The sequence below is a fragment of the Pezoporus occidentalis genome, unplaced genomic scaffold, assembly GCF_034315485.1.
Source record: "Pezoporus occidentalis ecotype Australia unplaced genomic scaffold, CSIRO_AGI_Poc_V1 ctg533, whole genome shotgun sequence".
Classification (NCBI taxonomy): domain Eukaryota; kingdom Metazoa; phylum Chordata; class Aves; order Psittaciformes; family Psittacidae; genus Pezoporus; species Pezoporus occidentalis.
In genome coordinates this window covers 15,969-42,395 of record NW_026915870.1, presented here as the reverse complement: position 1 = coordinate 42,395, position 26,427 = coordinate 15,969, and the positions used below count along the sequence as shown (strand labels likewise).

At 60.0% G+C, this 26,427-nt stretch overlaps 1 protein-coding gene across 1 annotated transcript in view; it reads left to right on the top strand.

Moving 5' to 3' along the window:
* The window catches only part of LOC134173568 (adhesion G protein-coupled receptor L1-like), a 43,241-nt gene that overhangs the window by 2,290 nt on the left and 14,524 nt on the right, over nt 1-26,427 (top strand). Inside the window, exons 3-12 of the mRNA XM_062637685.1 lie at nt 3,895-4,695; nt 6,267-6,451; nt 6,569-6,701; nt 8,667-8,770; nt 12,837-13,022; nt 14,369-14,407; nt 16,481-16,664; nt 19,826-19,948; nt 22,617-22,822; nt 25,750-25,920. Of these exons, the coding sequence (XP_062493669.1) occupies nt 3,895-4,695; nt 6,267-6,451; nt 6,569-6,701; nt 8,667-8,770; nt 12,837-13,022; nt 14,369-14,407; nt 16,481-16,664; nt 19,826-19,948; nt 22,617-22,822; nt 25,750-25,920 (2,132 nt within the window). The remainder of the gene's footprint in view (nt 1-3,894; nt 4,696-6,266; nt 6,452-6,568; nt 6,702-8,666; nt 8,771-12,836; nt 13,023-14,368; nt 14,408-16,480; nt 16,665-19,825; nt 19,949-22,616; nt 22,823-25,749; nt 25,921-26,427) is intronic.

Below are 26,427 nucleotides of genomic sequence, written 5' to 3'. Positions count from 1 at the left end.
CCTTTTACACACGTGTTATTTTGCATACATCTCCTTTTACATACATGTCGTTTTACACACGTGTCCTTTTACACACATCTTTTGCACACGTGTCCTTTTACATACATCTCCTTTTACACACATGTCCTTTTACACACGTGTCCTTTTACACACGTGTCCCTTTACACACATGTCCTTTTACACACGTGTCCTTTTACACACGTGTCCTTTTACATACATGTCCTTTTACACACGTGTCCTTTTACACGCCTGTCCTTTTACACGCGTGTCCTTTTACACATGTGTCCTTTTACATACATGTCCTTTTACACGCGTGTCCTTTTACACACGTGTCTTTTTACATACGTGTCCTTTTACACACGTGTCCTTTTACACACGTGTCCTTTTACACACGTGTGCTTTTACATGCATCTCCTTTTACACACATGTCCTTTTTACACACGTGGCTTTTACATACGTGTTCTTTTACACACGTGTCCTTTTACACACTATGTGCACACATGTCCCTTTAAACACATGGCCTTTTATACACACATGTCCTGTGCTCACACACACGTGTCCTTTTGCACATGTGTCCATGTGCACATACGTGTCCTGGTGCACGCGTGTGTCCCTGTGCATACACGTGTCCTTTTCTACATGTGTTCTTTTACACACGTGTTCCTGTGCACACACGTGTCCTTTAGCACACATGTCCATGTGAGCACACGTGTCCTTTAGCACATGTGACCCTGTGCACACGTGTCCATGTGCACACGTGACCATTTACACACGTGTCGATGTACACACGTGACCATTTACGCATGTGTCCATGTGCACACGTGTCCCTGTGCTCACTTGACCATTTACACACGTGTCCCTGTGCACACGTGACCATGTGCACACGTGACCATTTACACACGTGTCCCTGTGCACACGTGACCATTTACACACGTGTCCATGTGCACACGTGTCCATTTACACACGTGTCCATTTACACACGTGACCATGTGCACACGTGACCATTTACACACGTGTCCATGTGCACACGTGACCCTTTACACACGTGTCCCTGTGCACACGTGACCATTTACACACGTGACCATTTACACACGTGTCCCTGTGCACACGTGACGATTTACACACGTGACCATTTACACACGTGACCATTTACACACGTGTCCCTGTGCACACGTGACCATGTGCACACATGACCATTTACACACGTGACCATTTACACACGTGTCCCTGTGCACACGTGACCATTTACACACGTGACCATTTACACACGTGTCCCTGTGCACACGTGACCATTTACACACGCGACCATTTACACACGTGTCCCCGTGTCCCCCATTGGCGCCGCAGCCCCCCCCCATCCCCCATCCCCCCCCCCCCCCCCCCCCCCGGCACCCACGTGTGCAGTGGGGGGGCCGTGCCAGGCTGGACCCCAATGTGGGGGGCAGTGGGGGGGGGACCCCCATTATGGGGGGGGGGGGTGCATTGAAGTCAATGGGGGCCCATCCTGGCGCGGCCGCTGTGTTCCCCCCCCCCCCATGCAGAGACGCCCCATTGGGGGGGGGGTTGGTTTTGGGGTGTCTCTGCCCTGGGGGGGGTCCCCGTTGTGCCCCCCCCCCCGTTCTCTCCCCGCAGCTCTAACCCCCCCGTTTCTCTCCCCCAGCCTCTCTGCAGCCGGCGCCGGACAGCGGGGACCCCCCTTGCACCCCCAAACTGAGGGGGGGTCCCCCCAACCCCCCCATTCCCGGGGGGGGCTCCCCCCTTCCCCCCCCCTCCCCCCCCCCCCGTCTCTGTTGCGTTCGACCAATCCTGGCTGTGGGCCTGGGGGGGGGGGGGGTTGGGGTTTTGGGTCCCCCCCCAGGGAGAGCTGCCCCCCCCCCCCCCATCGCAGGGTGCTCCCAATAAGGGGGGGTCACGGGGGGGCACAGATGGGGTCACCCCCCCCATCGCCCCTCTTCCCCCCCCTTTGACCCCCCCCTCTGTCCCATCCCACCCCCACCCCCTGACAAGGGCTCCCATCCCCCTCCCCCATATCTCCCCCTCCCCCCCCCCCCACCCCGACCCCGGGGTCCCCAATGTTCCCCCCCCCCAAGGGTTGGGGTCCCCCCGGCCGCTCATGAAACCGCTTCTCTTTTCTCTCCTGCTTCTCGCTGCCCCCCCCCATGCACCCCCCCCATCCCTGTTCCCTGTGTCCCCCTGTACCCCCCCCATCCCTGCGTCCATCCCTGCATCCATCCCTGCATCCATCCCTGCATTCACCCCTGTGTCTCCATCCCTATGTCCCCCCTGCTCCATCCCTATACCAACACCTATGCCCACCCCACCGCTGCATCCATCCCTGCATCCATCCCTGTCTCCATCCCTGCATCCATCCCTGTGTCCCCATCTCTGTGTCCCCTTCTCCATCCCTATGTCCCCCCTTCTCCACCCCTATACCTACGCCTGTGCCCACCCCACTGCTGCATCCATCCCTGCATCCATCCCCGTCTCCATCCCTATGTCCCCCCTTCTCCATCCCTATATCTATGCCTATGCGCACCCCATCCCTGCATCCATCCCTGTCCCCATCCCTGCATCCATCCCCTTCTCCATCCCTGTCCCCATCCCTATGTCCCCCCTTCTCCATCCCTATATCTATGCCTATGCCCACCCCATCCCTGCGTCCATCCCCTTCTGAATCCCCATCCCCATCCCTTTGTCCCCCCTTCTCCACCCCTATACCCACCCCTATACCCACCCCATCCCTGCATCCATCCCTGCCTCCATCCCTGCATCCATCCCTGCATCCATCCCTGTGTCCCCATCTCTGTGTCCCCTTCTCCATCCCTATGTCCCCCCTTCTCCATCCCTATACCCACCCCTATACCCACCCCATCCCTGCATCCATCCCTGCATCCATCCCCGTCTCCATCCCCATGTCCCCCCCTTCTCCACCCCTATACCAACACCTATGCCCACCCCATCCCTGCGTCCATCCCCTTCTCCATCCCCATCCCTATGTCCCCCCTTCTCCATCCCTATATCTATGCCTATGCCCACCCCATCCCTGCGTCCATCCCCTTCTGAATCCCCATCCCCATCCCTTTGTCCCCCCTTCTCCACCTCTATATCCACCCCTATACCCACCCCATCCCTACATCCATCCCTGCCTCCATCCCTGCATCCATCCCTGTGTCCCCATCTCTGTGTCCCCTTCTCCATCCCTATGTCCCCCCTGCTCCATCCCTATATCTACGCTTATGCCCACCCCATCCCTGCATCCATCCCGGCATCCATCCCTGTCTCCATCCCCATGTCCCCACCTTCTCCACCCCTATACCAACACCTATGCCCACCCCATCCCTGCATCCATCCCTGCATCCATCCCTGTGCCCCAATCCCTTTGTCCCCCCTTCTCCATCCCTATATCTACGCCTATGCCCACCCCACTGCTGCATCCATCCCGGCATCCATCCCTGTCTCCATCCCCATCCCTGTCTCCATCCCTATCCCTGTCTCCATCCCCATCCCTGTCTCCATCCCTGTCTCCATCCCTGTCTCCATCCCTATGTCCCCCCTTCTCCATCCCTATATCTATGCCTATGTGCACCCCATCCCTGCGTCCATCCCCTTCTCCATCCCCATCCCCATCCCTTTGTCCCCCCTTCTCCACCCCTACACCTATGCCTATGCCCACCCCATCCCTGCATCCATCCCTGCATCCATCCCTGCATCCATCCCTGTCTCCATCCCTATGTCCCCCCTTCTCCATCCCTATACGCACCCCTATACCCACCCCACCACTGCATCCATCCCCGTCTCCATCCCCATGTCCCCCCCTTCTCCACCCCTATACCCACCCCTTCCCCCCCCACCCCCCACCCCCAAACCCCCCAAACCCCACATCCCACCCCACAGTCTTCGTCTGCCCGGGCCCTTTACAGCGCATCGGCGCTGCCACATCCAGCCACGAATCACCCCACCAAGCCGGCGCCTGGTGCCGGGACCCACTGCAAGCGGGCGAACGCCTCTACGTCCTTCCTTGGCTTCCCTACCGCACCGATACCCTCACCGAATACGCCTCTTGGGCCGACTTCCAAACCGGCCGCCACACCACCACCTACCGCCTTCCCCACCGCGCCGACGGCACCGGTTTCGTGGTCTACGACGGCGCCGCCTTCTACAACAAAGAACGCACCCGCAACGTGGTCAAATACGACTTACGCACCCGCATCAAGAGCGGCGAGGCCGCCGTCGGCGCCGCCAACTACCACGACACCTCGCCCTACCGTTGGGGAGGCAAGACCGACATCGACCTTGCCGCCGATGAGGACGGTCTATGGGTTATCTACGCCACCGAAGCCAACGGCGGCCGTTTGGTCTTGAGTCAACTCAACCCTTACACCCTCCGCTTCGAAGGCACTTGGGAGACCGCTTACGACAAGCGAGCCGCCTCGGACGCCTTCATGGCTTGCGGCGTGCTCTACGTCTTACGGAGCGTCTACTTGGAAGACGACAGCGAACGCGCCGGCAACGCTTTGGTCTACGCCTTCGACACGCGGCGGCGACGCGGGCAAGCCTTGGCCGTGCCTTTCCCCAACCCTTACCAGTTCGTGGCGTCCGTGGGGTACAACCCCCGCGATAACCAGCTCTACGTCTGGAACAACCACTTCTTGCTGCGCTACGCCCTCGCCTTCGGGCCCGCGCAAGGGGCTGCTGGTGAGGATGGGGGGGGGATTTGGGGGGGGAGGACTTAGGGGGCACGGTGGGGTAGTTGGAGGGGGGGCTTATTGGGGTACTTGGGGGGGATTGGGGCAATTGGGGGGACTGGGGTGCTTGGGGGGGGCCTATTGGGGCACTTGGGGGGCCCATTGGTGCACTTGGGGGGTCCATTGGGGCACTTGGGGGGGTATTGGGGCACTTGGGGGGTCTTGGGGCACTTGGGGGGGGGCATTGGGGTACTTGGGGGGCCATTGGGGCACTTGGGGTATTGGGGCACTTGGGGGGTATTGGGGCACTTGGGGGGTCATTGGGGCACTTGGGGGGGCCTATTGGGGCACTTGGGGTCTTGGGGCACTTGGGGGGGGCCCATTGGGGCAAATGGGGGGGATTGGGGCACTTGGGGGGTCATTGGGGCACTTGGGGGGGCCATTGGGGTACTTGGGGGGCCATTGGGGCACTTGGGGGGCCACTGGGGCACTTGGGGGTCCATTGGGGCACTTGGGGGGTCTTGGGACACTTGGGGTCTTGGGGCACTTGGGGGGAGGGCCCATTGGGGCACTTGGGGGGTCATTGGGGCACTTGGGGGGTATTGGGGCACTTGGGGGGTCATTGGGGCACTTGGGGTCTTGGGGCACTTGGGGGGCCATTGGTTTACTTGAGGGTCTTGGTTCACTTGGGGGGGCATTGGTTCACTTGGGGGTCCTGGTTCACTTGGGGGTCCCATTGGTTCACTTGGGGGCCATTGGTGCACTTGGGGGTCCCATTGGTTCACTTGGGGGTCTTGGTTCACTTAGAGGGCCATTGGTTCACTTGGGGATCATGGTTCACTTGGGGGTCCTGGTTCACTTGGGGGTCCCATTGGTTCACTTGGGGGTCCCATTGGTTCACTTGGGGGTCTTGGTTCACTTAGAGGGCCATTGGTTCACTTAGGGGGCCATTGGGGCACGTGGGGGTCTTGGTTCACTTGGGGGTCCCATTGGTTCACTTGGGGGTCTTGGTTCACTTGGGGGTCTTTTTTCACTTGGGGGGCCATTGCTTCACTTGGGGGTCTTGGTTCACTTGGAGGTCTTGGTTCACTTAGAGGGCCATTGGTTCACTTAGGGGGCCATTGGGGCACTTGGGGGTCTTGGTTCACTTGGGGGCCATTGGTTCAGTTGGGGTCCTGGTTCACTTGGAGGTCCCATTCACTTGTGGGTCCCATTCACTTGGGTGCCCTGGGTCTCTTGTGGGTCCCATTCACTTGTGGGTCCCATTCACTTGTGGGTCCTGGGTCACTTGGGGGTCCCATTCACTTGGGGGTCCCATTCACTTGGGTGCCCTGGATCACTTGTGGGTCCCATTCACTTGTGGGTCCTGGGTCTCTTGTGGGTCCCATTCACTTGGGTGCCCTGGGTCACTTGTGGGTCCCGTTCACTTGTGGGTCCCATTCACTTGTGGGTCCCAGCCCCCTCTGGGTCACCCCAGCCCCGGGCTCTCCGCTCTCTCTTCGGTTGCTGCTGCCCCATAGGGGGGGTGGTTCCGGGGGGCTCCGAGCGCCCCCCAACCTCCCCCCCCCCCTCCCCCTCCAGGTCCGGTGACAACCGCGCCCCCCAGCGCCGCCGCCCCCCCTCGCCCCACAGCGCCCCCCAGCTCCCCTCCCCCCAGCCCCACTGCTCGGCGCGGCCCCCAAACCCCGCGCCCGGGCCCTCCCCCCCCCGGCGCCCCTCCCCCCGCTCACAGCGCAGCCACCCCCGGGGGCCCCTCCCCCCCCCCGGTTCCCCGGGACCCCCCCCCGGAGCGGGGGGGGGAGGGGGGACCCCCCCGCCCCCCCCCCCCCCCCGCCGCCCCCCGCCGCCCCCCCCCCGGAGCCGGCGGTGGGGGAGGGGGTGGGGGTGGGGCGGGGGGGGCGGGGCCTGGGGGGGGGGCGGGGCGGCTCTGCGAGGCCCGCGAGGTGCGCAGGGTGCAGTGGCCCGCGGCGCAGCAGGGGGTGGTGGTGGAGAGACCCTGCCCCAAGGGAACCCGAGGTATGGGGGGGGCTATGGGGCAATGGGGGGGGAATGGGGGGCTATGGGGTGATGGGGGAATGGGGGGGAATGGGGGGCAATGGGGGGAATGGGGGGCTATGGGGTAATGGGGGTGATGGGGTAATGGGGGTGATGGGGGTAATGGGGGTGATGGGGGTGATGGGGGGAATGGGGGGAATGGGGGGCTATGGGGTAATGGGGGGCTATGGGGTAATGGGGTAATGGGGGGGTGGGGGTGATGGGGGGAATGGGGGAATGGGGGGCAATGGGGGGAATGGGGGGCTATGGGGTAATGGGGGTGATGGGGTAATGGGGGGAATGGGGTGATGGGGGTGATGGGGGGAATGGGGCTGATGGGGATAATGGGGGGAATGGGGGGTGATAATGAGGGTGATGGGGTAATGGGGGTGATGGGGTAATGGGGGGGAATGGGGTAATGGGGAGGTGGGGGTGATTGGGGGAATGGGGGGCAATGGGGGGCTATGGGGTAATGGGGGTGATGGGGGTGATGGGGGGAAATGGGGAATGGGGGGCAATGGGGGGAATGGGGGTTAATGGGGATCAATGGGGGTAATGGGGTAATGGGGTGAATGGAGGGTAATGGGGATCAATGGGGTAATGGGGGAATGGGGGCAATGGGAGAATGGGGGGCAATGGGGGCAATGGGGGGCTATGGGGTAATGGGGGTGATGGGGTAATGGGGGGGAATGGGGTAATGGGGTGATGGGGGTGATGGGGGGAATGGGGAATGGGGGGCAATGGGGGGAATGGGGGGCTATGGGGTAATGGGGGGTAATGGAGTAATGGGGGAATGGGGGCAATGGGGTAATGGAGGGAATGGGGGTGATGGGGGCTATGGGGTAATGGGGGGGTGGGGTAATAGGGGGAGTGGGGTAATGGGGGGCTATGGGGTAATGGGGGCAATGGGAGAATGGGGGGAATGAGGGAATGGGGGGAATGGGGGCTATGGGGTAATGGGGGTAATGGGGGTAATGGGGGAAATGGGGGGAATGGGGGCTATGGGGTAATGGGGGGGTAATGGGGGTAATGGGGTAATGGGCGAATGGGGGCTATGGGGTAATGGGGGTAATGGGAGGCTATGGGGTAATGGGGGGCAATGGGGTAATGGGGGTGATGGTGTAATGGGGGCAATGGGGGGAATGGGGGCTATGGGGTAATGGGGGGGTGGGGTTGATGGGGGGAATGGGGGAATGGAGGTAATGGCAGTAATGGGGGCAATGGGGTAAGGGAGCCTATGGGGTAATGGGGGAGGTGATGGGGGAATGGGGGGAATGGGGGAATGGGGGTGATGGTGTAATGGGGGCAATGGGGGTAATTGGGCGCTATGGTTTAATGGGGGTAATGGGGGGTATGGGGACTATGGGGTAATGAGGGGCAATGGGGTGATGGGGGGAATGGGGATGGGCACTGGGGGACGGGGGCAATGGCGGAAATGGGGGCTCTGGGGTAATGGGGGCCTATGGGATATTTGGGGGGCTGTGGGGTAATGGATTGGCTATAGGGCACCCACCCTGACCCCCATCCTGACCCCCACCCTGACCCCCCTGTGACCCCCCCCCGTGACCCCCACCCCCACCCTGACCCCCCGTGCCCCCCCCCTGACCCCCACCCTGACCCCCCCGTGACCCCCATGTGACCCCCCCGTGACCCCCCCGTGACCCCCACCCTGACCCCCCCCCTGACCCCCCCGTGACCCCCACCCCGACCCCCACCCTGACCTCCCCCCCACCCCCACCCCCGTGACCCCCACCCTGACCCCCCCGACCCCCCCGTGACCCCCACCCTGACCCCCACCCTGACCCCCCCGTGACCCCCCTGTGACCCCCACCCTGACCCCCCCGTGACCCCCCGTGACCCCCACCCTGACCCCCACCCTGACCCCACCCTGACCCCCCTGTGACCCCCCCGTGACCCCCACCCTGACCCCCACCCTGCCCCCCCCAGGCATCGCCTCCTTCCAGTGCCTGCTGGGCTTGGGGGTCTGGAACCCCCGCGGCCCCGACCTCAGCAACTGCACCAGCCCCTGGGTGAACCAAGTGGCACAGAAGGTACGGGGGGGGCACCCCAAAAATGGGGAACCCCAAAACCGGGGCACCCCAAAACCGGGGAGCCCCAAAACCGGGGCACCCCAAAACCGGGGGCACCCCAAAACCGGAGACACCCCAAAACTGGGGAACCCCAAAAACGGGGACACCCCAAAACCGGGGCACCCCAAAATGGGGGAACCCCAAAACCGGGGCACCCCAAAACTGGGGAACCCCAAAACCGGGGATACCCCAAAAACAGGGGAACCCCAAAACCGGAGACACCCCAAAACTGGGGACACCCCGATGGGGGCACCCCAAAACCGGGGACACCCCAAAACTGGGGGAACCCCAAAACCGGGGGAACCCCAAAACCGAGGGCACCCTAAAACTGGGGACACCCCAAAACCGGGGGCACCCCAAAACTGGGGGAACCCCAATGGGAAGCACTCAAAACCGAGGTCACCCCAATGAGATCCTCCCAAAACTGGGGACACCACGATGGGGTCACCCCAAAACTGGGGACACCCCAAAACAGGGGACATCCCAAAACCAGGGGAACCCCAAAACTGGGGACATCCCGATGGGGGCACCCCAAAACTGGGGATACCCCAAAACCAGGGACACCCTGATGGGGGCACTCCAAAACTGGGGGCACCCCAAAACTGGGGACACCACGATGGGGGCACCCCAAAATTGGGGACACCCCAAAACCGGGGACACCCCGATGGAGGCACCCCAAAAATGGGGACACCCCGATGGGATCCTCCCAAAACTGGGGGCACCCCAAAACTGGGGGAACCCCAGAACTGGGGGAACCCCAATGGGAAGCCCTCAAAACCGAGGTCACCCCAATGCGATCCTCCCAAAACCGGGGGAACCCCAAAACCGGGGGCACCCCAAAACTGGGGACACCCCAAAACTGGGGGAACCCCAATGGGAACCCCTCAAAACCGGGGTCACCCCAATGAGATCCTCCCAGAACTGGGGACACCACGATGGGGGCACTCTGTTTTGGGTCCGTTTGTGCCGGTTTGGGTCCGTTTGCGCTGTTTTGGGTCCGTTTTGGGTCCGTTTGCGCTGTTTTGGGTCCGTTTGGGTCAGTCTGTTTTGTGTCCGTTTGCTCTGTTTTGGGTCCGTTTGCTGTTTTGGGTCCAATTTGGGTCAGTTTGTGCTGTTTTGGGTCCGTTTTGGGTCCGTTTCGGCTCCGTTTGTGCCATTTTGGGTCCGTTTCAGTTCCGTTTGTGCCGTTTTGGGTCTGTTTGGGTCCGTTTGGGTTGGTTTGGGACGGTTTTGGGTCCGTTTGTGCCGTTTTGGGTCCGTTTCGTCTCTGTTTGTTCCGTTTTGGGTCCGTTTGCACTGTTTTGGGTCCTTTTTGGGCCTGTTTGCTCTGTTTTGGGTCCATTTGGGTCCATTTGGGTCCGTTTGGGTCGGTTTGGGTTTGTTTGCTTCGGTTTGGGTCGGTTTTGGGTCCGTTTGCGCTGTTTTGGGTCCGTTTTGGGTCCGTTTGTGCTGTTTTGGGTCTGTTTTGGGCCCGTTTGTGCCGTTTTGGGTCCGTTTGCACTGTTTTGGGTCTGTTTTGGGTCTGTTTTCACCGGTTTGTGTCTGTTTGCGCCGGTTTGGGTCCGTTTGTGCCATTTTGGGTCCGTTTCGTCTCCGTTTGTGCCGTTTTGGGTCCGTTTGCTCTGTTTTGGGTCCTTTTTGGGTCCGTTTGCTCTGTTTTGGGTCCGGTTGGGTCCATTTGGGTCCGTTTGGGTCGGTTTGGGTTTGTTTGGGTCGGTTTGGGTCGGTTTTGGGTCTGTTTGCTCTGTTTTGGGTCCGTTTGGGTCCGTTTTGGGTCCGTTTGCACTGTTTCGGGTCCGTTTGGGTCGGTTTGGGTCTGTTTTGGGTCCGTTTGGGTCGGTTTGGGTCCGTTTGCACCGTTTTGGGTCCGTTTGCGATGTTTTGGGTCTGTTTTGGGTCTGTTTTCACCGGTTTGGGTCTGTTTGCGCCGGTTTGGGTCCGTTTCATCTCCGTTTGTGCCGTTTTGGGTCCGTTTGCTCTGTTTTGGGTCCTTTTTGGGTCCGTTTGCTCTGTTTTGGGTCCGGTTGGGTCCGGTTGGGCCGGTTTGGGTCCTTTTGGGTCGGTTTGGGTTTGTTTGGGTCGGTTTGTGACGGTTTTGGGTCCGTTTGTGCCGTTTTGGGTCCGTTTGCTCTGTTTTGGGTCCTTTTTGGGTCCGTTTCCTCTGTTTTGGATCCGTTTGGGTCCGTTTGGGTCGGTTTGGGTCCGTTTGGGTCGGTTTGGGTCGGTTTTGGGTCCGTTTGCGCTGTTTTGTGTCCGTTTTGGGTCCGTTTGTGCCGTTTTGGGTCCGTTTTGGGTCTGTTTGTGCCGTTTTGGGTCCGTTTTGGGTCCATTTGCGCTGTTTTGGGTCTGGTTTGGGTCCGTTTGTGCCGGTTTGGGTCCGTTTGGGTCGGTTTGGGTCGTTTTGGGTCCGTTTGCGCTGTTTTGTGTCCGTTTGTGCCGTTTTGGGTCCGTTTGTGCCGTTTTGGGTCCGTTTTGGGTCCATTTGCGCTGTTTTGGGTCTGGTTTGGGTCCGTTTGTGCCGTTTTGGGTCCGTTTGCGCTGTTTTGGGTCTGTTTTGGGTCTGTTTTCACCGGTTTGGGTCTGTTTGCGCCGGTTTGAGTCCGTTTGTGCCATTTTGGGTCCATTTCATCTCCGTTTGTGCCGTTTTGGGTCCGTTTGCTCTGTTTTGGGTCCTTTTTGGGTCCGTTTGTGCCGTTTTGGGTCCGTTTGCACAGTTTTGGGTCCGTTTCGTCTCCGTTTGTGCCGTTTTGGGTCCGTTTGGGTCGGTTTTGGGTCCGTTTGCGCTGTTTTGTGTCCGTTTGTGCCGTTTTGGGTCCGTTTTGGGTCTGTTTGTGCCGTTTTGGGTCCGTTTTGGGTCCATTTGGGTTGGTTTTGGGTCCATTGGGGTTGGTTTGGGTTGGTTTTTGGTTCGTTTGCACTGTTTTGGGTCCGTTTCGGCTCCGTTTGTGCCGTTTTGGGTCCGTTTTGGGTCTGTTTGTGCCGTTTTGGGTCCGTTTTGGGTCCATTTGCGCTGTTTTGGGTCTGGTTTGGGTCCGTTTGTGCCGTTTTGGGTCCGTTTGCGCTGTTTTGGGTCTGTTTTGGGTCCGTTTCACCGGTTTGGGTCTGTTTGCCCGGTTTGAGTCCGTTTGTTTTTGGGTCCATTTCCGTTTGTGCCGTTTTGGGTCCGTTTGCTCTGTTTTGGGTCCTTTTTGGGTCCGTTTGCTCTGTTTTGGGTCCGGTTGGGTCCGTTTGTGCCGTTTTGGGTCCGTTTGCTCTGTTTTGGGTCCTTTTGGGGTCCGTTTCCTCTGTTTTGGATCCGTTTGGGTCCGTTTGCGCTGTTTTGTGTCCGTTTGTGCCGTTTTGGGTCCGTTTTGGGTCTGTTTGTGCCGTTTTGGGTCCATTTTGGGTCCATTTGCGCTGTTTTGGGTCCGTTTGTGCAGTTTTGGGTCCGTTTCGGGTCCGTTTGCTCTGTTTTGGGTCCGTTTTGGGTCCGTTTGCTCTGTTTTGGGTCCGTTTTGGGTCCGTTTGTGCTGTTTCGGGTCCGTTTGGGTCGGTTTAGGTCGGTTTTGGGTCCGTTTTGGGTCCGTTTGCTCTGTTTTGGGTCCGTTTTGTGTCCGTTTGCTCTGTTTCGGGTCGGTTTTGGGTCCGTTTGCTCTGTTTTGGGTCCGTTTTGGCTCTGTTTGCTCTGTTTTGGGTCGGTTTTGGGTCCGTTTCGGCTCCGTTTGTGCCGTTTTGTGTCCATTTCGGTTCCATTTGTGCCGGTTTGGGTCCGTTTGTGTCGGTTTTGGGTCCATTGGGGTCGGTTTGGCTCGGTTTTGGGTCCATTTGGGTTGGTTTTGGGTCCATTTCGGCTCTGATTGTGCCATTTTGGGTCCGTTTGCTCTGTTTTGGGTCGGTTTTGGGTCCGTTTGCTCTGTTTTGGGTCCGTTTCGTCTCCGTTTGCTCTGTTTTGGGTCCGTTTTGGGTCCGTTTGCTCTGTTTTGGGTCGGTTTCGGGTCTGTTTCGTGTCCGTTTCGGTTCCTTCTCCCACTGTGTCTCCCCCGGGCAGATCAAGAGCGGCGAGAACGCCGCCAGCATCGCCGCGGACCTGGCCCGGCTCACGCGGGGCCCCGTCTACGCCGGCGACGTGAGCTCGGGCGTGCGGCTCCTGGAGCAGCTCCTCGACATCCTGGACGCGCAGCTCCAGGCCCTGAGGCCGCTGGAGAGGGAATCGGCGGGGAAGAACTACAACAAGGTGGGGGCACCCCATGGGGAGAGAGGGGCACCTGTGGGTGATACAGGGGCACCTATGGGGGATAGAGGGGCACCCCATAGGAGACAGGGGCAGCCCATAGGGAGACAGAGGCACCCCATAGGGGAGACAGGGGCACCACATAGGGGAGAGAGGGGCACCCCATAGGGGAGACAGGGGCACCCCATAGGGAGAGAGGGGCACCCCATAGGGGAGAGAGGGGCACCCCATAGGGAGAGAGGGGCACCCCATAGGGGAGAGAGGGGCACCCCATAGGGAGACAGGGGCACCGCATAGGGGAGACAGGGGCACCCCATAGGGGAGAGAGGGGCACCCCATAGGGGAGAGAGGGGCACCTATGGGGGATAGAGGGGCACCTATGGGGGATAGAGGGGCACCCCATAGGGGAGAGAGGGGCACCCCATGGGGAGACAGAGGCACCCCATAGGGGGGACAGAGGCACCCCATAGAGAGACAGGGGCACCTCATAGCGGAGAGAGGGGCACCTATGGGGGATAGAGGGGCACCTATGGGGGATAGAGGGGCACCTCATAGGGGAGAGAGGGGCACCCCATAGGGGAGAGAGGGGCACCTCATAGGGGAGAGAGGGGTACCCCATAGGAGAGAGGGGCAGCCCATAGGGAGACAGAGGCACCCCATAGGGGAGAGAGGAGCACCCCATAGGGGAGGCGGGGGGCACCTATGGGTGATAGAGGGACCCCTATGGGTGATACAGGGACAGGGGCACCCCTATACCTGAGCCAGGGCACCCCAAAGAGCTACAATAAGGTCAGGGCAGACCCGAAATGGGAGCCGGGGCACCCCCAAAAGGGACCCAGGGCACCCCAATATGGGCAAGGAACCCCCAAACTGAGCCAGGGGCACCCCAATATGGGCAAGGAACCCCCAAACTGAGCCAGGGCACCCCTATATGGGCAAGGAACCCCTAAACTGAGCCAGGGGCACCCCAATATGGGACAGGGGCCCCCCAAAGAGCTACACCAAGGTCAGGGCAGCCCCAAATGGGCCGGGGGACCCAAATATGGGGCAGGGAACCCTCAAAGAAGGTCAGAGCACCCCTAAACATGGACGGGACACCCCCAAACGGGACAGGGCACCCCCAAATAGTTACAGGGGACCCCAAAACTGACCCAAGGGACCCCAAAACAGGGCACCCCTAACACGGACTGGACACCCCAAAACTGGGCTGTGGGGCACCCCAAAACTGCCTTTGGGGACCCAAAACCCTGCCCCAGAGGTCAGAGTCCTCCTGCCCCACACATTGGGGGGGTCCCAGCCCCACACTTGTGGGTCCGGCCCCACCGGTTCTGTTGTTCCCCCCCCCCCAGATGCACAAGCGTGAGCGCACGTGCAAGGATTACATCAAGGTGAGTGGGGGGCGTGGCCTCTGCATGGGTGGGGCTTGGGGGGCGGGGCATGAGGTGGGCGGGGCTTGGGGGCGGGGAATGGGGTGGGAGGGGCTTGGGGGGGCGGGGAATTGGGGGGGAGTTGGTATAGGTGGGGTGGGCGTGGCCTGAGATGGAGGGGGCGTGGTTTAGGCATGGAGGTGGGGCGTTGGGGTGGGCGGGGCCTATGTTTGTGGGCGTGGTCTGATGGGGGTGGCCTGAGGTCTAAGTGTTGGGGGCGTGGCTTTGAGTGCATGGGTGTGGTCTGACGCGAAGGGGGCGTGGCTTGTTATAGGTCAGGTGGGCGTGGCCTGGTGGGGGGTCACAGTCTGAGGGGTGGGGGCGTGGCTTGAGAGGATGGGCGTGGCCAGATGCAGAGGGGGGCATGGTCTGTGATTGGTTAGACAGAGTCTAAGTGGTGGGGGCGTGGCTTTGAGAGCATGGGCGTGGCCTGATGCTGATGTTCTGCGATTGGTTAGGGTCTAAGGGGTGGGGGCGTGGCTTTGAGAGGATGGGCGTGGCCTGCGTTTAGGGGCGTGGCCTGCTATTGGTTAGAGTCTAAAGGGTGGGGGCGTGGCTTTGAGACCATGGGCGTGTCCTGAGGGTCCACGTAGTTGGGGCGTGGCCAGATAGGGGGCGTGTCCCGGAGAGGATGGCGCAGTGGGTGGAGCCTGCTGCGGTGGGCGTGGCCTGAGCGGAGGTGGCGTGGCTTTTAAGGGATCATAACCATGTGGGTGTGGCCTAAGGGGCCGTGGCTTGTTAGGTGTGATTGTGGGCGTGGCCTGATGCTGTGGGGGGCGTGGCCTGCGATTGGCACAGACTCTCCGCGGTGGGGGCGTGGCTTTGTGAGCATGGGCGTGGCCTGATGCTGATTTTCTGCGATTGGTTAGGGTCTAAGGGGTGGGGGCGTGGCTTGAGAGGATGGGCGTGGCCTGGCTGGATGCGGCAGTGGGTGGAGCCTGTCGTTGTGGGCGTGGCCTGAGCAGAATGGGCGTGGTCTGCGATTGGTTTGACAGCGTCTAAGTGGTGGGGGCGTGGCTTTGAGAGCATGGGCGTGGCCTGATGCTGATGTTCTGCGATTGGTTAGGGTCTAAGGGGTGGGGGCGTGGCTTAGAGAGGATGGGCGTGTCCTATGTCCTGGGAGGGGGCGTGTCCTATGTCCTTGTAAGGGGGCGTGTCCTATGTCCTGGGAGGGGGGCGTGTCCTATGTCCTTGGAGGGGGGCGTGTCCTATGGCCTGGGAGGGGGGCGTGGCCTGCGATTGGCACAGACTCTCCGCGGTGGGGGCGTGGCTTGAGAGGATGGGCGTGGCCTGTCTGAATGCGGCAGTGGGTGGAGCCTGTCATTGTAGGCGTGCCCTGAGCGTTATGGGCGTGACCCGTGATTGGTTAGACAGAGTCTGAGGGGTGGGGGCGTGGCTTTGAGAGCATGGGCGTGGCCTGATGCTGATGTTCTGCGATTGGTTAGTCTAACGGGTGAGGGCGTGGCTTAGAGAGGATGGGCGTGGCCTATGTCCTGAGAGGGGGGCGTGTCCTATGTCCTGGGAGGGGCGTGTCCTATGTCCTTGGAGGGGGGGCGTGTCCTATGTCCTTGTAAGGGGGCGTGTCCTATGTCCTCGGAGGGGGGCGTGTCCTATGTCCTTGGAAGGGGGGGCGTGTCCTATGTCCTTGGAAGGGGGGCGTGTCCTATGTCCTTGGAAGGGGGGGGTGTGTCCTATGTCCTTGTAAGGGGGCGTGTCCTATGTCCTTGGAGGGGGGGCGTGTCCTATGTCCTTGGAAGGGGGGCGTGTCCTATGTCCTTGTAAGGGGGCGTGTCCTATGTCCTCGGAGGGGGGCGTGTCCTATGTCCTTGGAGGGGGGGCGTGTCTTATGTCCTCGGAGGGGGGCGTGTCCTATGTCCTTGGAAGGGGGGCGTGTCCTATGTCCTTGGAGGGGGGCGTGTCCTATGTCCTTGTAAGGGGGGCGTGTCCTATGTCCTTGGAGGGGGGGCGTGTCCTATGTCCTGGGATGGGGGGGGCGTGGCCACCTCTTTGTAACCCCGCCCCCCCCGTCCGCAGGCGGTGGTGGAGGCCGTGGACAACCTCCTGCGTGCCGAGGCGCTGGAGTCGTGGCGGGACATGGGGGGCGCGCAGCGGGCGCACACGGCCACGCTGCTGCTCGACGTCCTGGAGGAGGGAGCCTTCCTGCTGGCCGACAACGTCCGCGAGCCCGCGCGCTTCCTGGCCGCCAGGCAGAACCTGGGTGAGGGGCCCGGGGGGATGAGCGTGGCTATGGGGGGGGGACCCACACGTGTGGGTCGGAGAGAGAAGTGTCTGCCCCATTGGGTGACCCATTGCTATGGGGTGACTCCCACCCATAGCCCATAGACCCCAGTGTCCGCCAGTTTGGGAGACCCATTGCTATGGGACGACCCCTACCCATGACCCATAGACCCCAATGTCCCTCCCGTTGGGATACCCATTGCTATGGGGGTGACCCCCACCCATGGGCTATGGACCCCACTATCATCCCATTGGGATACCCATGTCTGTATGTGACCCACACCAATGGGCTATAGAGAGCAGTGTGCATCCCATTGGGATACCCATTGCTATGGGGTGACCCCCACCCATGACCCATAGACCCCAGTGTCCCCCCCATTGGGATACCCATTGCTATAGGGTGACCCCCACCCATAGCCCATAGACCCCAGTGTCCAGCCCATTGGGTGACCCATTGCTATGGGGGGACTCACACCTATGGGTCATAGAGAGCAGTGTGCATCCCATTGGGATGCTCATTGCTATGGCAGGGACCCACACGTGTGGGTCGGAGAGAGAAGCATCTGCCCCATTGGGATGCTCATTGCTATGGGGTGACATGCACCCATGGGTCATAGAGCGCAGTGAGCGTCCCATTGGGTGACCCATTGCTATGGGGTGACATGCACCCATGGGCCATAGAGCACAGTGTGCATCCCATTGGGTGACCCATTGCTATGGGGTGACTCCCACCCATAGCCCATAGACCCCAGTGTCTGCCCCATTGGGAGACGCATTGCTATGGGGGGACCCACACCAATGGGTCATAGAGAGCAGTGTCTGCCCCATTGGGATGCTCATTGCTATGGGGGGATCCACACCAATGGGTCATAGAGAGCAGTGTCTGCCCCATTGGGATGCTCATTGCTATGGGGGGGACCCACACGTGTGGGTCGGAGAGAGAAGTGTCTGCCCCATTGGGATGCTCATTGCTATGGGGGGACCCACACATGTGGGTCATAGAGAGAAGCGTGCATCCCATTGGGATGCTCATTGCTATGGCAGGGACCCACACGTGTGGGTCAGAGAGAGAAGTGTCTGCCCCATTGGAGACCCATTGCTATGGGGTGACTCCCACCCATGGGCTATAGACCCCAGTGTCTGCCCCATTCGGATGCTCATTGCTATGGGGGGACTCACACCTATGGGTCATAGAGAGCAGTGTGCATCCCATTGGGATGCTCATTGCTATGGCAGGGACCCACACGTGTGGGTCGGAGAGAGAAGTGTCTGCCCCATTGGGTGACCCATTGCTATGGGGTGACCCACACCAATGGGCCATAGAGAGCAGTGTGCATCCCATTGGGATGCTCATTGCTATGGGGTGACTCCCACCCATGACCCATAGACCCCAGTGTCCCCCCCATTGGGATACCCATTGCTATGGGGGGGACCCACACCTATGGGTCATAGAGCACTGTGTGCATCCCATTGGGATACCCATTGCTATGGGGTGACTCCCACCCATGGGTTATAGAGACCAATGTCCACTCTATTGGGATACCCATTGCTATGGGGTGACCCCCACCCATGGCCCATAGACCCCAGTGTCCCCCCCATTGGGAGACCCATTGCTATAGGGTGATCCCCACCCATAGCCCATAGACCCCAGTGTCCTCCAGTTTGGGAGACCCATTGCTATGGGGCGACCCCTAGCCATGACCCATAGACCCCAATGTCCCTCCCATTGGGATACCCATTGCTATGGGGGTGACCCCCACCCATGGGCTATAGACCCCGCTATCATCCGATTGGGATACCCATGGCTGTGAGTGACCCCCACCTATGGGTCATAGAGCACAGTGTGCATCCCATTGGGATACCCATTGCTATGGGGGTGACCCCCACCCATGGGCCATAGACCCCAGTGTCCCCCCCATTGGGATACCCATTGCTATGGGGTGACCCCCACCCATAGCCCATAGACCCCAGTGTCTGCCCCATTGGGTGACCCATTGCTATGGGGTGACACGCACCCATGGGTCATAGAGGCCAGTGTGCATCCCATTGGGAGACCCATGGCTATGGGGGAACTCACACCTATGGGTCATAGAGAGCAGTGTGCGTCCCATTGGGAAACCCATGGCTATGGGGGGGACTCACACCTATGGGTCATAGAGTGCAGTGTGTATCCCATTGGGAGACCCATTGCTATGGAGGGGACCCACACCTATGGGCTATAGAGAACTGCATCCCATTGGGATGACCCATGGCTGTGGGTGACGGATATCTATGGGTCATAGAGAGCAGTGTGCATCCCATTGGGATGCTCATTGCTATGGGGTGACCCCCACCCATAGCCCATAGACCCCAGTGTCCCCCCCATTGGGATACCCATTGCTATGGGGTGACCCCCACCCATAGCCCATAGACCCTAGTGTCTGCCCCATTGGGATGCTCATTGCTATGTGGCGACCCCCACCCATGGGCTATAGACCCCACTATCATCCCATTGGGAGACCCATGGCTGGGGGGGGACCCACACCCATGGGCCATAGAGAGCAGTGTGCATCCCATTGGGAAACCCATGGCTATGGGGGGGACTCACACCTATGGGTCATAGAGTGCAGTGTGTATCCCATTGGGAGACCCATTGCTATGGAGGGGACCCACACCTATGGGCTATAGACCCCACTATCATCCCATTGGGATACCCATGGCTGTGGGTGACGGATATCTATGGGTCATAGAGAGCAGTGTGCATCCCATTGGGAGACCCATTGCTATGGGGTGACCCCCACCCATAGCCCATAGACCCCAGTGTCCCCCCCATTGGGATACCCATTGCTATGGGGTGACCCCCACCCATAGCCCATAGACCCCAGTGTCCCCCCCATTGGGATACCCATTGCTGTGTGTGACCCCCACCTATGGGTCATAGAGCACAGTGTGCATCCCATTGGGATACCCATTGCTATGGGGTGACCCCCACCCATAGCCCATAGACCCCAGTGTCCCCCCCATTGGGATACCCATTGCTATGGGGTGACCCCCACCCATAGCCCATAGACCCCAGTGTCCCCCCCATCAGGGATACCCAAGCCTTAGCTCCCTGCTAGGATGCTGGGGCCCCCCATCCATGGGTCTGCGTGTGCCCCACAGTGCTGGAGGTGACGGTGCTCAACACGGAAGGGCAGCTCCAGGAGCTGGTGTTCCCCCAGGAATTTGGGGGCGAAACGGTGATCCAGCTGTCGGCCAACACCCTCAAACAGAACAGCCGCAACGGTGAGGGGCGCTGTGGGGCGCTATGGGGGGTATGGGGGCTATGGGGGGTATGGGGGCTATGGGGGGATGTGGGGGGATATGGGGCCATAGGGGGTATGGGGGATACGGGGGATATGGGGGGTATGGGGGGTATGGGGGGCTATGGGGGGCTATGGGGGCTATGGGGCCATAGGGGGTATGGGGGCTATGGGGGGGTATGGGGGGCTATGGGGGCTATGGGGCCATAGGGGGTATGGGGGCTATGGGGCCATAGGGGGTATGGGGGCTGGGGGGGGCTATGGGGGTATTGAGGCTATGGGGCCTACAGGGGGCTATGGGGCCATAGGGGGTATGGGGGCTATGGGGGCTATGGGGCTATGGGGGGCTATGGGGGACTTGTGGGAGTCTCAGAGGTCCCAGAAGTGTCTGGAGATGGTGGAATGGGGGCGCAGGGCTCGATGTGGGGCTGGGGGGGGGCTCTGTGTGGGGCTGTGTGTGGGGCTCCATGTGGGGCTCTATGTGGGTCTCGATGTGGGGCTGTGTGTGGGTCTCAGTGTGGGTCTCGATGTGGGGCTGTGTGTGGGGCTCTATGTGGGTCTCAGTGTGGGGCTGTGTGTGGGTCTCAGTGTGGGGCTCGATGTGGGGCTGTGTGTGGGTCTCAGTGTGGGTCTCGATGTGGGGCTGTGTGTGGGTCTCAGTGTGGGGCTTGATGTGGGGCTGTGTGTGGGGCTGTGTATGCGTCTCTATGTGGGGCTATGTGTGGGTCTCAGTGTGAGGCTCGATGTGGGGCTGTGTGTGGGTCTCAGTGTGGGGCTCGATGTGGGCCTGAGTGTGGGTCTCAGTGCGGGTCTGTATGTGGGGCTGTGTGTGGGTCTCAGTGTGGGGCTCGATGTGGGGCTGTGTGTGGGTCTCAGTGTGGGGCTTGATGTGGGGCTGTGTGTGGGTCTCAGTGCGGGGCTTGATGTGGGGCTGTGTGTGGGTCTCAGTGCGGGGCTCGATGTGGGGCTGTGTGTGGGTCTCAGTGTGGGGCTTGATGTGGGGCTGAGTGTGGGTCTCAGTGCGGGTCTGTATGTGGGGCTGTGTGTGGGTCTCAGTACGGGGCTTGATGTGGGGCTGTGTGTGGGTCTCAGTGTAGGGCTGTGTGTGGGTCTCAGTGCGGGTCTCAGTGCGGGTCTCTATGTGGGGCTGTGTGTGGGTCTCAGTGTAGGGCTGTGTGTGGGTCTCAGTGCGGGTCTCGATGTGGGGCTGTGTGTGGGTCTCAGTGTGGGTCTCAGTGTGGGTCTCGATGTGGGTCTCAGTGTGGGTCTCAGTGTGGGTCTCAGTGCGGGTCTCTGTCTGGGTCTCAGTGTGGGTCTCTGTGGGGCTGTGTGCAGGTCTCTATGTGGGGCTATGTGTGGGTCTCAGTGCGGGTCTCTATGTGGGGCTGTGTGTGGGTCCCAGTGCGGGTCTCGATGTGGGGCTGTGTGTGGGTCTTAGTGCGGGTCTCGATGTGGGGCTATGTGTGGGTCTCAGTGTGGGTCTCTATGTGGGTCTCAGTGTGGGTCTCGATGTGGGGCTGTGTGTGGGTCTCAGTGTGGGTCTCAGTGCGGGTCTCTGTCTGGGTCTCAGTGTGGGTCTCTGTGGGGCTGTGTGCAGGTCTCTATGTGGGGCTATGTGTGGGTCTCAGTGTGGGTCTCTATGTGGGGCTATGTGTGGGTCTCAGTGTGGGTCTCGATGTGGGGCTATGTGTGGGTCTCAGTGAGGGTCTCGATGTGGGGCTGTGTCCCCCCCTAGGGGTGGTGAAGGTCGTGTTCATCCTCTACAACAACCTGGGGCTGTGTGTGGGTCTCAGTGCGGGTCTCTGTGTGGGTCTCAGTGTGGGTCTCTATGTGGGGCTGTGTGTGGGGCTATGTGTGGGTCTCTATGTGGGTCTCTATGTGGGTCTCAGTGTGGGGCTATGTGTGGGTCTCAGTGTGGGTCTCGATGTGGGGCTATGTGTGGGTCTCAGTGTGGGTCTCGATGTGGGGCTGTGTCCCCCCCCTAGGGGTGGTGAAGGTCGTGTTCATCCTCTACAACAACCTGGGGCTGTGTGTGGGTCTCTATGTGGGGCTGTGTGCGGGTCTCTATGTGGGGCTATGTGTGGGTCTCAGTGTGGGTCTCTATGTGGGGCTGTGTGCGGGTCTGTATGTGGGTCTCTATGTGGGGCTGTGTGCAGGTCTCTATGTGGGGCTATGTGTGGGTCTCAGTGTGGGTCTCTATGTGGGGCTGTGTGTGGGTCTCAGTGTGGGTCTCGATGTGGGGCTGTGTGTGGGTCTCAGTGTGGGTCTCGATGTGGGGCTGTGTGTGGGGCTATGTGTGGGGCTATGTGTGGGTCTCTATGTGGGGCTGTGTGTGGGTCTCAGTGTGGGTCTCTATGTGGGGCTGTGTGCAGGTCTCTATGTGGGGCTATGTGTGGGTCTCAGTGTGGGTCTCGATGTGGGGCTGTGTGTGGGTCTCAGTGCGGGTCTCTATGTCGGGCTGTGTGTGGGTCTCAGTGTGGGTCTCGATGTGGGGCTGTGTCCCCCCCTAGGGGTGGTGAAGGTCGTGTTCATCCTCTACAACAACCTGGGGCTGTGTGCGGGTCTCTATGTGGGGCTGTGTGCGGGTCTCTATGTGGGGCTATGTGTGGGTCTCAGTGTGGGTCTCGATGTGGGGCTGTGTCCCCCCCTAGGGGTGGTGAAGGTCGTGTTCATCCTCTACAACAACCTGGGGCTGTTCCTGCCCACCGAGAACGCGTCCGTGCGCCTGGGGGGCGAGGGGGGCGCCCGCGCCCCCCCATTGGTCGTCAACTCCCAGGTCATCGCCGCCTCCATCAACAAGGAGTCGAGCCGCGTGTTCCTCATGGACCCCGTCACCTTCACCCTGCCCCACCTCGAGGTGGGACCCCCAGGGACCTCCACTGACACCCATTGAGCTCATTGACACCCACTGACACCCATTGACACCCATTGACAGCCATTGAGCTCATTGACACCCATTGACCTCATTGACACCCATTGACACCCACTGACAGCCATTGAGCTCATTGACACCCATTGACCTCATTGACACCCATTGACCTCATTGACACCCATTGACACCCATTGACACCCACTGACAGCCATTGAGCTCATTGACACCCATTGACCTCATTGACACCCATTGACACCCATTGACACCCATTGAGCTCATTGACACCCATTGACAGCCACTGACACCCACTGACACCCATTGAGCTCATTGACACCCACTGACACCCATTGACACCCATTGACAGCCATTGAGCTCATTGACACCCATTGACCTCATTGACACCCATTGACACCCACTGACAGCCATTGAGCTCATTGACACCCATTGAGCTCATTGACACCCATTGACCTCATTGACACCCATTGACACCCACTGACAGCCATTGAGCTCATTGACACCCATTGACCTCATTGACACCCATTGACACCCATTGAGCTCATTGACACCCACTGACACCCATTGAGCGACACCCATTGAGCTCATTGACACCCATTGAACTCATTGACACCCACTGACAGCCATTGAGGTCATTGCCACCCATTGAGCTCATTGACACCCATTGACAGCCATTGACCTCATTGACACCCATTGACCTCATTGACACCCAGTGACAGCCATTGACACGCACTGACCTGATTGACACCCATTGACCTCATGGACACCCAACTGACACCCATTGACACCCACTGACACCTATTGACCCCATGGATGTCCATTGACCCCATGGATGTCCATTGACCCCATTGACAACCATTGACATCCATTGACCCCACTGACACCCATTTGACCCCACTGACGCCCATTGACCTCATTGACACCCACTGACAGCCATTGACATGTACTGACCTCATTGACCACATGGACACCCACTGACACCCATTGACCCCTACTGACACCCACTGACCTCATTGACACCCACTGACACCCATTGACCCCATTGACTCCATTGACATCCATTGACAGCCATTGACCCCATTGATGTCCATTGACCCCATTGACAGCCTTTGACACCTATTGACAGCCATTGACATCCATTGATCCCACTGACACCCATTGACGCCCACTGACACCCTTTGACATCCATTGACACCCATTGACCTCATTGACACCCATCGACACCCTTTGACATCCACTGACACCCTTTGACAGCCATTGACACCCCTTGACACCCATTGATACCCATTGATCCCATTGACCCCATTTACAGCCACTGACCGCAGTGACACCCACCGACACCCATTTACCCGTATTGACCCCCATTGATGCCCATTGACCCTCATTGATGCCCATTGACACCCATTGATGCCCATTGACCCCCATTGACCCCATTGACACCCACTGACACCCTTTGACACCCACTGACACCCATTGATACCCATTGATCCCATTGACCCCATTTACAGCCATTGACCACAGTGACACCCACCGACACCCATTTACCCATATTGACCCCCATCGATGCCCATTGACCCCTACTGATGTCCGTTGCCCCCCATTGATGCCCATTGACCCCTATTGATGTCTGTTGCCCCCCATTGAACCCCATTGGTGCCCATTGATGCCCATTGATGCCCATTGACCCCCATTGATGTCCGTTGCCCCCCATTGATGCCCATTGACCCCTATTGATGACTGTTGCCCCCCATTGGTGCCCATTGACCCCTATTGATGTCCGTTGCCCCCATTGATGCCCATTGACCCCTATTGATGTCTGTTGCCCCCACTGAACCCCATTGACCCCCATTGGTGCCCATTGACCCCCATTGATGCCCATTGACCCCCATGGATGTCCGTTGCCCCCCATTGATGCCCGACCCCTTTGATGACTGTTGCCTCCCATTGATGCCCATTGACCCCTATTGATGCCCATTGACCCCCATTGATGCCCATTGACCCCTATTGATGTCCGTTGCCCCCATTGACCCCCATTGACCCCCATTGATGCCCATTGACCCCCATTGACCCCCATTGATGCCCGTTGCCCCCCATTGATACCCATTGATGCCCATTGACCCCTATTGATGCCCGTTGACACCCATTGATGCCCATTGACCCCTACTGATGTCCGTTGCCTCCCATTGATGCCCATTGACCCCTATTGATGTCCGTTGCCCCCCATTGACCCCCATTGGTGCCCATTGTCCCCCACTGATGCCCGTTGCCCCCCATTGATGCCCATTGACACCCCTTGATGTCCGTTGTCCCTCATTGATGCCCATTGACACCCGTTGATGTCCGTTGCCCCCCATTGACCCCCATTGGTGCCCATTGATGCCCATTGGTGCCCATTGATGCCCATTGACCCCTATTGATGTCCGTTGCCCCCCATTGACCCCCATTGGTGCCCATTGACCCCCATTGATGCCCGTTGCCCCCCATTGATGCCCATTGACACCCCTTGATGTCCATTGTCCCTCATTGATGCCCATTGACCCCTATTGATGTCCGTTGCCCCCATTGATGCCCATTGACCCCCATTGATGCCCGTTGACCCCCATTGATGCCCATTGACCCCTATTGATGTCCGTTGCCCCCCATTGATGCCCATTGACCCCCATTGATGCCCATTGACCCCTATTGATGCCCATTGACCCCCATTGATGTCCGTTGCCCCCATTGATGCCCATTGACCCCTATTGATGTCCGTTGCCCCCCATTGACCCCCGTTGATGCCCATTGACCCCTACTGGTGTCCGTTGCCCCCATTGATGCCCATTGACCCCCATTGATGCCCATTGCCCCCCATTGGCCCCCACTGACCCCCCACTGACCCCCACGTCCCCCCTCTGCAGGCCAAGAACCACTTCAACGCCAACTGCTCGTTCTGGAACTACTCGGAGCGCTCCATGGCCGGGCACTGGTCCACGCAGGGCTGCCGGCGGCTCAGCACCAACAGCACCCACACGTCCTGCGCCTGCAGCCACCTCACCAACTTCGCCCTGCTCATGGCGCACCACGACAGCGTGAGCACCGCGGGGCCATGGCGCTTATGGGGTGCCATAGGGATGCGATGGGGGGGGGGGGCATAGGGGTGTGATGGGGGTGCCCATAGGGATGTGATTGGGGTGTCCATAGGGATGCGATGGGGGTGCCATAGGGATGTGATGGGGGTGCCATAGGGATGTGAGGGGGGTGCCATAGGGATGTGAGGGGGGGGGCATAGGGATGCGATGGGGGTGCCATAGGGATGCGATGGGGGTGCCATAGGGATGTGGGTCACTTTGGGGTGCCCATAGGGATGTGATGGGGGTGCCATAGGGATGTGAGGGGGGGGGCATAGGGATGCGATGGGTCACTTTGGGGTGCCCATAGGGGTGTGATTGTGGTGCCATAGGGATGCAAGGGGGGGGGGCATAGGGATGCAATGGGTCACTTTGGGGTGCCCATAGGGATGCGATGGGGGTGTCCATAGGGATGCGATGGGTCACTTTGGGGTGCCCATAGGGATGCGATGGGGGGTGCCCATAGGG